At 37.8% G+C, this 13,687-nt stretch overlaps 1 protein-coding gene across 2 annotated transcripts; it reads left to right on the top strand.

Moving 5' to 3' along the window:
- The first annotated feature begins 267 nt into the window (after window positions 1-267).
- LOC111236442 (prostaglandin G/H synthase 1-like) lies at window positions 268-12,232 on the top strand. Of its 2 annotated transcripts, XM_022765171.1 has the most exons (11): window positions 268-407; window positions 505-585; window positions 2,306-2,422; window positions 2,926-3,066; window positions 4,354-4,497; window positions 4,875-5,056; window positions 5,241-5,324; window positions 7,920-8,166; window positions 9,220-9,506; window positions 10,597-10,744; window positions 11,553-12,232. In XM_022765171.1, the coding sequence occupies exons 1-11, from the start codon at window positions 401-403 to the stop codon at window positions 11,900-11,902; spliced, it is 1,788 nt and encodes a 595-aa protein (XP_022620892.1). In that variant the 5' UTR covers window positions 268-400; the 3' UTR covers window positions 11,903-12,232. The 2 variants fall into 2 exon arrangements, with proteins under 2 accessions (XP_022620892.1, XP_022620893.1); XM_022765172.1 differs by lacking the exons at window positions 268-407; window positions 505-585 and adding an exon at window positions 1,462-1,530.
- Window positions 12,233-13,687: the final 1,455 nt, after the last annotated feature.

Raw genomic sequence — 13,687 nt, 5'->3', positions numbered from 1 at the left:
CCAGCAGGTGGAGTTAGAGTGCTGTAAAGTTTTCCTTTGACTATAATGATTTGAATGCCACATGAAAACCATTAATCTTCATCATCTGAAGACACAAATTTTTACTCCGACATGCTAGATGGGTTTAAAAATTATTTTAAAAAAGTTATGTGGAGCCAACTGAAGTGGGCTTCTGTTGAATTCTGTTGAAGACTAAATGGAGGAAGTTGAGGAAACTGTGGTACCGCCCATTCTTGACAGCTGATGTTATAAAGCCACTAACACCATGTCAGTTAGCGTTATTTTGGAGAGAGTTTTAAATATTCTTTCTAGAAACAGAGTAACGCTGTGAATTTTTTAAAATTTTATTTAAATTTTTAAATTCACCCATCCTTGGACCCTTGAGCCACTCGAGGAAGTCATGAGAGGTGAGTTCAAAATTTATTTTGTACAAAATCTGCCCACTGAAGATGATTTCTTACAATGCGGTTATGATATTCATCCCTTATTTATTTCGTAAAATAGAGTTTAGCGTCTTCTCCATCTGGGTGTCTCTCAACCTGCTGCTGCTGGAGAGCTCATCATGTGCTGGTGACTCAGGTGTTGGTAAGTAGGTTTTTCTTCCATCACAACTTAGCATAGTTTTAGACTATATATAGTTTAGACTGATAATCAGGTTTGAATTAATGAACTAATTGTGTATTTCGTGATGAGAACTGTTTTGTTTTTTTTTTTATAAAAAGCTTGTCATATTCAGATATTCATGTAATTGGCAATTAGCACAGCTGTGGTTATTGCTTTTAACATTTGCAACATTATTTTGTATTGAAGTCACCATCTATTGCTTAACCTTCTGGGGTAACCAAGGCGGTAAGGTGTGGATTTAGTAACCAAACAGTTTAAGCTCAGCTAAAGATCTTGGAACTACGCTAATTTGTGTAACTACTGACAAAAATTTGAAAAAAAATTATGAACTGCTTCTCAGTGAGAATTATGCAAATTGATTTTAAATCACATTTGAGTGAATCAGGTCCAAATCAACAAACAGTAGGAACATGAAAGAGAACTTGTGTAAATGAATGACTCATAGTTTTAATTGGTAAGAGGCTGAACGTGCTCATGTTCATCAAACAAACTCTTCTCAAATACTTGTTAAGGTCTTGTGGAACAAGTATTGAGAGCTTGACTTATTTCTAATTTATTAAACTTTAAATTTAAATTTACCTAGAAATCTTTTTTGAATTTACTGCCTTGTGGCAGGTCCTGTGAGTTTCCTTGCTTCCATTTTGCCCAGTGCATGCTGGGATAGGCTCATAATTTAATTTAAGCCACCGTCGAGTAGACTTTGGTGAATGAGTGATGATCTGCATTATACTCATTAAACTGCATAAAAAACAGAATTCAGGCTAATTTTGCATTTTCCCCATATTATACATTCTGCAGTAAGTAACTAAACCTACTTATTTTTTAGATTGGATTATAGTCTGTCTATAAACATGCACCGGCTTCCTTGGCTTTCCTGGAAGAGTGAGGCCTCGATAACATTATCATGTCAGTAACAACATGCATGCATTCAAACACCTTCTCCTTTTAGAAACCTACATTTATGTGTTGTTTGAGTACAGAGGGAATGCTTATCTATTGTCTCATTCACAGCTAATGAGGAAGAAGAAGTTGTAGTGTCACATTATCTCATTGAGCCTCTGCAAGTTCGAAGGGAGGACAGGAAGCTGTATTACAACTGCAGAGGATATTAAAGATATGGGGTAGTGGTTATGATGGGTGGTCAGCAGCAGCAAAATTTTGCTCAGACGCAGTGAAGTTTAGTTACAGTTACTGTGAAGACAGAGACTGCAATCTAAAGCTATAATGAAAAGGCTTTTTAACCTCCATGTATTCACGGTTACACACATTCACCCCGGGAAAGTTACCCAGTACAACCAGTGTGATCTGTTGGCTGCTGGGCAGCTCCAGTGAGTTTTGCTCATACAGGCCCATCAGTGGTGATGATGACCTTTAGGCCACAGCTGGTTACCCTTTCTGACGTAGTGATAATGTGAATTCACGTAAGTCTAGGGTTGTCTTAAGCTTTAGACTTAAGACTAACATTGATTAGGAAATGTAACACCTCAACACAGAGAGGTTCTGATAGCCAACTATTTATCACCTTCATACTGTGGAAGGGCAGGGCGCCAGGGGTTGCTAATCAAATTCCAGGGGGGGCCAGGTGCCACCCATCTGGTCATTAAGTTTAGGCTACACCACACCTATTATTCATTCATTCATTCATTCATTCAAAGCAAGATATTGTTTTCCTCGTTTGCAGTGAATCCCTGTTGCTACTACCCTTGTCAGAACTCAGGAGTGTGTGTGAGATTTGGTACAGACGGCTACAAATGTGACTGCACTCGAACTGGCTTCTATGGAAAAAACTGCACTGTTCGTAAGTGAAACAAAATTTGATTTGTCAACCTAAATCTATGCATTGACGTGTGGGTGTGGGTTCATTTCAAAGTCACAGCCTAAGTCTCCTCCAAGGAAAAGTACCTTTGTAAGTTCAACTTTCATTTTAACATGACTTGAGCATAAATAAACCCCAAACTTAAACACTGCACTAATCTGAACCTTGTCCACTCTCTCCATTCTCTTCCTATTTACTTTTATCTATTTGTATGTGCACAGCAATGAAAGCACCAGCAATTGAGATCAATGTAATAAAATTCAGAAACTTTTCAAGGACTTTTCTTTTTTTCAGAAGGTCAGAGGTCAAATGGCCTACCATCTCTGTACCCTCTATAAAGTAAAGAGCAAAAAAACATTACATCATTTTGGAGGAGGATAAACACCAGCCAAAGTGATGATTGTAACCAGTTAGTTACAACTTACAAACCCTTTACAAAGGGTGCTTTATTAAAAGTGGAGTTTATTTTTTATCTTTGTGTATAGCGGAGTTCTGGACCAGAATTCGTCTCATGCTGAAGCCCAGCCCTACAGCGGTTCACTACATCCTCACCCACTTTCAGTGGTTCTGGTACCTGGTCAACAACTCTTTCCTGCAAGATACCTTCATGAGATTAGTGCTGACAGGTAGGTGATAAGATTAAATCCCCCAAACAAGGCACTCAATCAGCAGAATCACAGACCACAACAGATAAATCAACAGTACTTGCTTGCAGCTAGTATTTTCCCATTACCTATTCACAACATGTATATTTCGAGGAGTCATACTCACAGTAGTTTTAGTCATCAGTCCTTTATCAATTATTATTATTATTATAGTTGGTTAACTCCTATGTTGTAAAGTCTTGTTTTAGATGAGGCATGGTGGGTTTGATGTTTGTATAATGTGAGAAGCACAGGTCATTAAAAAAGAAAGGCAAGTCTAATTCTCATGTATAGACTGTAATGAGAAATGAATCATCACATCTGGATGTGGAGTATTTTTTCTCTTGATATAGAACAAGTTCAGAAAATGTGCCTGACCAAATTTGTAACTGCAAAAGTTGGTTTGAGCCCACAAGAGGAACTGGTTTAAATAAGCATTGTGATTTCCTTTGCTAAATGTTGTTAAAGTTCTCACTTTGACCTGCTGCATGCCTTACAAGAACACTCAGACTGAAAGCATAGTCAAAGGTTAAGTCTGACGTTAGTCTATACTTTTCTTATCGACAAAAATCCCATGAAAAGAAAAAATGTGTCAGTCTCACTCAACCATAAACGCACTGGTTCCAACTAAAAATGTTATTAAAACAGGCCAAAAATGTATAGTTTCAATCATTTAAAAGGGATGAAAAATAGCTTTGCGCTGTAGTTTTTTTTTAATCAAACATCACTTGTGTATTTATGGGGGACTATTTTCAGCTGCAGATTAATACACATTTGTTGTGCTGTTAAGTATTTACAGCAAGAGGACAGTGGTGAAACATGCCGCCCAGAGCAAAGGTGTGGTTAACTGATATTTGAATAGATTTTGGACAACAATGGAGCTCTATCTCTATCTCGTTTTTCGCTAAGTGTGAAGACAAGTAGGGCAAGTGACTTCCTCTTACTTACAGCAAAAGTGTAAAAGAACCTTTTACGAGGAACTCTCAAGTGATCGCATGGTTGATCAGACAGAAAACAGAGGGGTAATCTGCTGTTTTTATGTATTGCAGTCATTTAGGATCTACTAATCAACTTAAGGTGACCTCTCAAGGCCACTTACATGTAAGAGCATTTTTAATCTAATGATATCAGGCTACTTATTTGGGAATTAATTAGATGTCCAAGCATGGTGGTTCATTCATTCCAATGAAAGGTTCTAAAACAGCAAATGTGGAAATTACAACAAAAAGAAATTTGTAGTAAACCACATATTTTCTTCCTCCCCCAAAGTCAGAAGTGACCTTATTCCAAGCCCTCCGACATACAATACCAAATACGGATACCTCAACTGGGAGTCCTACTACAACATCTCCTACTACACCCGCCTCCTCCCTGCTGTGCCTAAAGACTGCCCTTTGCCAATGGGAGCTAAAGGTGAGACTACAACACTGTTAATTTTCATATAAAACCACTATTCAAATAATGGCTTAGCTCCAAATAATATATCACTGTTGTTTGGTCAGCGTGATCAAATAAAGGCTGGTTAATAATGAAGGCCAGATAAAAACGGAAAAGGGAAAAAACGGAAAAAAAGGGAATTACGTATAGATTACAATAACTCACATGCTGAATTCAGTATAATGTCCATTTCCGCAGCTCTAACTCATCAGTAGAACAACACATAATGCGATTCTCGCTCTGCTGCTCTGAGTTTCTCCTTTTTAACAGAAATTATGTTTTCATACTCTAATTAATTCCAGTTTTTCACATTAAAAGCTTGAGGATATCTTGAAATGTTTCTTTATTTACAGGTAAACCTGTTCTTCCTGATCCCAAAGAGTTGGCAGAGCGATTCTTTAGAAGAACCAAATTTAAGCCAGACCCCCAGGGAACCAATCTGATGTTTGCCTTCATGGCACAGCACTTCACCCACCAGTTCTTCAAAACAAACCATGATGTTCATGGTGGCTTCACCAAGGCTTTAGGACATGGGGTAAGATACATACTGACATGGTGTGTCAGCAGTCAGGTACAACCAGAATTTAATTATTATTAAACAACTAACAATAAAACCTTTTGAGAATTAAGCACAAACCACATCGCTTTCATTGTGCATGTATTTGACTTTTAAATTTATTACTAAATCTACAGTACGTATTTTTCTCTTACTCATTCAGGTAGATGCAAGTAATATTTATGGAGATAGCCTCATGCGGCAGCTTCAACTCCGGCTTCATAAAGATGGAAAGCTGAAATATCAGGTAAAGAAACAGCTTGAAATTTTGGGAACTACTGGGGAACTTCTTCTTTGTAGTTGCATAACAATAGCGATGCCTGTCCTTCCTTTAAAAACTCCTCTCATGTCTGGAAGTACTGTAACTGGAGCCAGCAGCTGGTTAGCTTAGTTTAGCATAAATACTGTGAATGGGGGAAACAGTTAACCCGGCTCTGTCTGGTAACAAAGTCTGCCTAAGACCACCTCAAAATCAATCTAACTTGACACGGAAGTGAATAAGCTATTCCCCAAAATGTCTGTATATCTTTAAAAGCCCATAGACAATACACAAAGCTAGAGCTAGCTAGGGTTAATAACCATCCCATACAATTGTGCCATACAACTAAGGGGACCAAGCCCTCTTAAAATCCACCAGGTCGCTGACAACTAGTTTAAAGCTCCTGCAAAGCATTCAACTGTTTGGTTCATTTTACAGTAGCCATGTGTACAAAAGTATAATTAATTTAGATTTATCAGCATTATAAAGCAGCAAGACAGCAAAACGGTGGTAATTCCCTACCTTTGCAGGTGGTGAAGTCCGATTGTCCTCGAGTATTTATATTCATTTGGTCCATAAGGGTCCACAGATCAAAAGCTTTAACAGGGTTTTTCATTTTCAATTCAAGTATTCCAAGTTCTGAATACTGTCATGTGAAATCCATTGCAGACAGCGGGCAACTTCTTCTTCTGATGTTGTTTATTACTCCCCTCAAGTTGAATCAGGAGCACAAGGCCCATCCATGCCGTCAAATATGCCGTGAGAGCTGAATAAATAAAATACATAAATCATAAATTTGTACATTACAATAATACAGAGCATTCTCATAGAGAATAACCACCAAGCAGATGTATTACAACCATAATATACAGACAAAATATAAGTTCACAATCCATCAGCGTCAAAGGCCACACAGTGTTAAAATAACGGCTAATAACGGCTTGCTACATTCACTGAAACGCTAACGGATTATTGTTGCTATCACGTGAACAACATTAGCATAATCAATATGTGACCATAATAGAAGAACATAAAATAGCTTTCATACCTCATTGGCCGTCTTGACTCAAAGGGCGGTGAGGAAGGAAACTCCACGCTTTACAAATCTTCACGTAGTTCCAGTCTTCATGATATCAAACTTAAGTTTCCTTCTACCTCACTTGCTGATCATGGGGTGCAACACCATAACAAGCCCATCTCAAACAACACTTAAGGTTCCTATGAAATATCAAACAGGTCTTTTTAAATATTTATTCTTGTGTAGCTATGTTTTAACTATTTATATTAATCAACAAAAATGTCCCTCTATTTAAAACGTAATTTATCCTTATATTTTAAATCAAATTGCTAAATGAACTTAAAAATTTATAACTGTCTCTTATGGCAGCAGCATTGTTTTTAGGCAGTTTTTTTGACAGCTTTTAAGTGCAGTACTGCCACCTTATGAAATGGAGTGTGCGCTCAGAATTAATCTAATGAACTGTATTATTAGTCTTCTGCTAAGTCCAAAAATGTAAAAAAAAAAAATAAAAAAAAAATAATATATATATATATATATATATATCAGAGCATGTGGGGTATAGGGATATATATAGGTATAGGTATACCCCACATGCTCTGAGTTCCATTGTAGCAATTACGCAGTTCAAGTGTGATACGATTTTTTTCCAGTCTGTATTTGAGAATCTGACCTCTGGCCTTGAGCCTTTGGTAAAGCCTGGGGAATGATTTTCGGTCCGACCCACTATAAATAAAAATGTGAATGGTTAATTCACCTGCCACTTTTTAAACAAACACAGGCAGCTGTGGGGGCTTCAAGCCTTCTGTCCTGGTTATGAACCCCTAACTAATGAATAAGCCAGCTAACTTTTTCTCTGGCTAGAGACAACAAACGAATAGGAAAAAAAAGTTAAATTTGATTGGATAACTATTCTCACAGTTTTAGGACAATACATTTCTGAGGCAAATTTGATAGAAAATTAGGCTTAAATTAGAATCAGAAGAGAATGTGTTTGGGCTTCTCTGAAGGTCTAGAAGGCCCCAATGGTAAATGTTACACATTTTTTGGCAATAAGTAAATTTTCAGCTGACAAAAATGCTACATAGCTCCATCCACTCTGTGAAAGTAAAAAATAATATTTTTGTAATTAGAAATTTAATAATTCAGCATGATATCAGTGAAATTACACAATAATTGCAGTAGTAGTCACTTTGGAATCCCCCCAGTAGCTGTGTATTTTGTATCTCAAGAGTAATGAGCCTTAACTTTCACTTCCTGTGTCATGATAACATTTTTTATAAGTGATTGAGAGGAGTCTCGCTCATATCTCAAACCTTATCTGAAAGCCACATTGCTTGACGATGTTGTTTTATGATAAAGACATATTAGCTATTTGGCACATTTGGTTTTCACATCTAACCATGATCTGTACTGGAGCAGACGCTTGGGAGAATTTGTCCAGTTGAAGAAAACGGGATATTCGAAAGTTTAATTAGCTCAGAATCGTAGTAACTAATAAGACACATGATTCATCTTTCAAACTTTCCCCTGACATATGGTGTATGGTTTTTGTTTTTCCACAGTTAGTAAATGGTGAGATGTACCCCCCTACAGTATCTGAGGCCCCTGTGCACATGGTGTACCCTGAAGGTTTCCCTCCACAGCATCGTCTGGTCACTGGTCAGGAGTTATTTGGCATCCTGCCGGGTCTCACCATGTACGCCACCATATGGCTGAGGGAGCACAACAGAGTCTGCGATGTCCTTAAGGCTGAACATCCCACCTGGGACGATGAGCAGCTTTTCCAGACCACCAGACTCATCATAATTGGTGAGGGGCTCAGCAGCACATGCATATATGGTTTAAGTCACATTTTTGTGTCAGCGTTGGCAAATCTTCTTTGTCTGTGACAGAATGATTTAAAAAAATATATAGTACTGCTTTGTCACCAAATAATAAAAAAACTGCTATTTTTTAACCTACAGTACATCAATCAGTTTTGACTATTAATAGGTTTGTGAAAGAACTCAAGTTTAAAATTTACCTTTACTTTTACAGATTTTTTTTCCCTTTTAAGTGCAGTCCACATAGTAAGTAAGAAAATAAATTATATGACATTTGCTTAGTGAAGGGCTTCACAATGAAAGCATTCAATATCAAAAACAACAAAAAAAATAGAAGTTATTAAAAAGAGAATACCATCAGTAATTTATCAGTATCAGTAAAATCAGTAAAAAATCCTTGAGCTTTGACAAGTTTTTTTATGACTCCATGTCAGTTGTCTGTCCATCTCATTCTCATGAACAAGATATCTCAGGAACAGCTTGAGGGAATTTGGCACAAACGTTCACTTGGACTCAAGGACGGACTGATTAGATTTTGTCGTCAAAGGTCAAAGGTCAAGGTAACTTTGACCTCACAAAACATATTTTTGGACATAAAAAGAGTAATAATAGGATAAAATGATGAAGTGATGGCATTTTATATCCAAAAGGTCAAAGGTCAACTCCACTGTAACATCTTATCTCTGTTCTGCAAAAACACTTTTCTGGCCATTATTCAATGCCGTAACTCAGGAACAGAACGGGAGATTGTGACAATTTGAAAAGGGAAAGAAAAGGGAGAAAAATGACACATCAATGTCAAGGCACAGGATCCTAAACATTCTCCTGAAAAGGTTAACTATGTATATACGTTTAACATTGAAAATAATCGTTAGATGCAGCCCTACAATCAACCAATCGATTAGTCAAGTAATCGTTGCACACACTTTTAACAACAGTTCAAATTTCCATCCTTGTGTTTCTTCTAAATGTTTTTTATGTTGATAAAGTTTGACACAGTGTGTGACATCAAGTTATGGTTTTATTTTTTGACCCCCAGGGGAAATCATCAACATTATAATAGAGGAGTATGTGCAGCAGCTGAGTGGTTACCAGCTGAAGCTGAAGTTTGACCCCTCCCTGCTCTTCAATGTGCGTTTCCAGTACAGCAATCGCATCGCCCTGGAGTTCTGCCAGCTCTACCACTGGCACCCTCTGATGCCTGACAGCTTCCTCATCGACGGAGATGAAATCACATACTCCCAGTTTTTGTACAACACCTCACTCCTCACGCATTACGGGGTGGAGAAACTGGTGGATGCTTTCTCTCGACAGCCTGCAGGACAGGTAGTGGCATCACATCCTGTACTGGTGTACAACAGGTCAAAACTAGCTACAGTCTTCTTAGTTTAATTGAAATAAGTTATAAACATAAGCATACATTTTATCCTGAACCTCAGAACACATTGTCGTTATTTTTTAATGCAAAAAGACAATGATTGTATGTGGTGTCAGTTGAACGTAATACTTCAAAGTGGATAAATCACATCTGTGCCGTAACTGGTCGATGAAAATTAGGCCGACATATATCACATTGAAAATACATATATATGACGGGAAATGCCATGGAGGAAGTTGACCTTTTCTTTATCATGTGTCCCTCTTTCTTGCCTTAAATATGTTGCATTATGGGCATGCCAGTATCTCACCTTGTTAAGCATGTATGATGTATCAGGATTGAGGCCTCTCTCACTCCGCTGCCTTCCCTGTCGTAGTTAGAAAAAAATAAAACAGCAGAAATGCCCAAAAATATCTAATATAATATGCAGTGGGGTTCAAAAGTCTGAGACCACTTTCCCATTCACTTGAATATGTTATATTCAGTATGTTGTATCACAATGATCATTACAAACCCCATTAACCCTCTGGATGCAAACACTTTTAGTAAGTTAACTTGTCCTAAAGAAAACACAAAGGGACATATAGTGAGTACACCATGAACCCAGAAATAAAGAATTTATGAAGAACAGAATATATGAGCAGGAAAGAGAACTCCTCTGCTCTGTCATTTAGTCTTTCTGCTCACTTCTATGTGAAAGATAGAGGAAAGATCTCTCACTTAGATCAGTGATGGTGTTACATGTCACCCAACACATATTTATAACCACTAAACCACTAGGTTTTTTTTTTCAATTCCACATTAAAGTGCACTTCCTCTCAAAATTACTTCCTCGAGATTACACTCATATACAGCCTTTCAGCAGCATCATATGCATGCAAAGTGATGCATCCTTTTTGCTGAGACACACAGTGTGGAGTGCTTCTGCCAGCTAAGCAGCAAGAGGAGGGACTGTTTACCTCTACCTGTTTGTTCTTTGGTTCAAGATATTACAGAACAGTTGATTAAAATTATATTGTAACTTTCCTTGTCTTTCAGATTGGTGGAGGTCACAACTCTCATGAAGCTGTTCTCAAAGTGGCAGAAATGGTCATCAAAGAGTCCAGAACAGCACGTGTGCAGCCCTTCAATCAGTACAGGAAGAAGTTTAATCTGAGGCCATACACCTCTTTTTCTGAGTTTACTGGTAAGCAGGAATAATGTTGCAACAACAACTTCCTTCTGCAAGTTTCTTGCCTGTTTATCTCGTTCATGTGTAGATAGGGAAATTTGGCATTTGCAATTTTGACTTGATGCTCATTTACACTGGATTAACATCTTAACTGTTATTTTCTAAGGCATGAATCAGCAGGATGTGTTGGCAACATCTTGACCACAGTTTGGTATATAGTCAAAAAATGTCATTATCATTGCAGAGATTAAATTGTTGTTTTGTTCTGTGGTAACTCTTGTTTCCTTTGAGAGAATGTTTCTGTTTCTGTTACAAACACACTTACTTTTTCACAAGTTACATCAGTGAAAAAGAGTCACAACCTGAGCTGATGTGTGGAATTTAATAAACTGTAACGTCCTTTTGCATCTGATTTGAGCAGCACTGGGTAAAGAAATCATTATTTTGTAGCAAAATACTGATATTACTTTGTATTATACGTCAATTAATTTCTTAAACGGTTCCTAAAACTTAAAAACTGCAAGTTGCTACTGATAATTCTTCTCATACTGGCTAAAACAAGCTGGTACAAATGTCCTTTTATTCAGCCACATCCTCCAAACTGCAAACTGCACTATGGGGAATTGGCATTAGAGCACATTGCAGTCAGACGTAGCAAGTGTTTCATATTAGTTTTAAAAAAAAAAAGTAGAAAAAAAGTGAAAATCCTAAATTTACAGCCCTGTTTGCAGCTCTATGAGGCTGCTCTCTTTCAGGGATGTCTATGATACAACAACAAACAACCACTAAGTTAATCAACAGTTGTTTTATCTTTTCCGTACAGATGACAAAGAAATGGCAAGAGGTTTAGAGGAACTCTACGGGGACATTGATGCTTTGGAGTTTTACCCTGGAGTCATGCTGGAGAAAGCACGTCCGAATGGTATATTTGGTGAGAGTATGGTTGAGATGGGTGCTCCCTTCTCCCTGAAAGGCCTGCTGGGAAACCCCATCTGCTCCCCTGAGTATTGGAAGCCCAGCACCTTCGGGGGAGAGACAGGCTTCAATATCGTCAAAACTTCCACTTTGAAGAAACTGGTGTGTCTCAACACCAAGTGGTGTCCGTACGTGGACTTTCATGTTCCACGCAATGAGGAGGAGGCAAAACCGAGGAAACCATCTACTGAACTTTAATGAATATTCACCTGGTGACTGCATTAATCACAGTCATTTTTATTATATGTGTGTTGTAAATTCTGTCATAATCCCACTCAGACTGGAGGAGAGAAAGGGTGATTTCACTTGTGCACTTGCCTGTAGTGAATAGTACAGTGTATATATACCTCCTGAAAATACAGCTGACAAATTGTACACACTCTTTTCTGTTGATATCAATGTATACATTACCATTTAGCAAAATCTCTGGACCAATGAAATGAATTTGAATTTGATTATGGTATACCTGAGTGATTGATTTGTTCTTTATCTTACTTTTCCTTTGTCTTATTTCATTTTCAAAATAAATTACACGTTGAAAGAGAATTCACTGTATTTTAAATGCAAACAATTTTCAGTCATCCCATGGATCTGTGATAATCTGTACAAAAGAAAATGTTGCAATTTAAAATAGCAGTTGATAGTTGGGCACTGAGCAGCTCCACTGGGGCAGTTTTGGGGTTAGGTGATGTTCTTAAGAACTCTTAAGCAAGGGAGTTGGTTGAAGTGGCTGCCAAAACAGACACACCATTTTATTACAGGTTTTAACCATCACAGGTTTTAATAGCTTTTTAAATTCATGTACAGTTTCAGCTATGTTAGCAGCGTGGCTCTGAGGATGGCAGACTGAAATTGTTCAGTATTTAGTTGACAGATTGACGATGAATCCCTTTGACTTTTGTGGCTCCTGTCACTTTTCTGTTTGCGCCACCAGTGGGTCAAAGTTTTCACTTATCCTGCAAAATATCTCAACATCTACCAGATGCATTGGCACAAAATTGATGAATCCTACAGACTGTACTGACTTTTCTTATCAAGCATGGTACCGTGCAAAAATGAGGTAAACATTATATCTGCTTAGCGTCAGCATGTTAGCATTGTCATCGTGAACATGTTAGCAGGTCACATCAGCATTTAGCTGAGGTAGAGCCTCATGGGGCCACTATCATAGTTGTCACATAAGTTTCTGTACAAAATGGCTAAATGTGCTGTGTCTGAATTCACACAGAGTAACAGGAAACAGAGGGTGGTGTTATGTATGATTATGTGGTCACACACACTAATGTGGTTTTGTTGCTGTCCCAAATTTAAAGAGGTGTTACATACATAAATTTACACAACTTTAGTGTTGAGTTGCTGCGTTCGGTACACCATGAAACCAAAACTGCTGTGTCATGGAGGCAATGATGAAGAATGTACTGTGCAGCCGGTATAGTACCAAACAACAGATAAAATCATTCATTCAGTCGTGTAAGTTACATCTCTTACTATAATAATGTTCAAAGTCAATTAAATATGATTCAAACAGCAGGATGCAAACATAACATACTCGAGTGGACTTTAGAATTTACTACTGTTGCTACATTTTTAAAGACACATCTACCTAAAACATATTTTTGGTTTACTGTCTGGGCTAGATTCAGTCTCACAGTAAGGTTAAGTAAATGAAGAACAAGAAAAGTATGGCTGTACTGACCTCTATGGGTTTCAATTTTAACATTGCTGAATGCTGTCGCTGCACTTGTTCACTCAGCAGTGATGAAGCAGCACATCACTTTGAGGGTGTGAGCTTTTCAGCTTCTAGAGGGCAACAACACAAGATTTTCAGCTTATGTTTTTAGGACTTGACAATGGAGTCCTATTTAGTTGCATGAGTTGCAGGTTTGTAGTGTAGCGCATACCTTCACACTGTCATGACTTACAGTCTATGACTAGGACTCAAAAACAAATGGGAGCATTTGTGAATGGTATTAGAAAAAGCTG

Source organism: Seriola dumerili, unplaced genomic scaffold, assembly GCF_002260705.1.
Source record: "Seriola dumerili isolate Sdu_G_001 unplaced genomic scaffold, Sdu_1.0 BDQW01000668.1, whole genome shotgun sequence".
NCBI lineage: Eukaryota > Metazoa > Chordata > Actinopteri > Carangiformes > Carangidae > Seriola > Seriola dumerili.
This window is presented reverse-complemented; position numbering and strand designations above follow the sequence as displayed.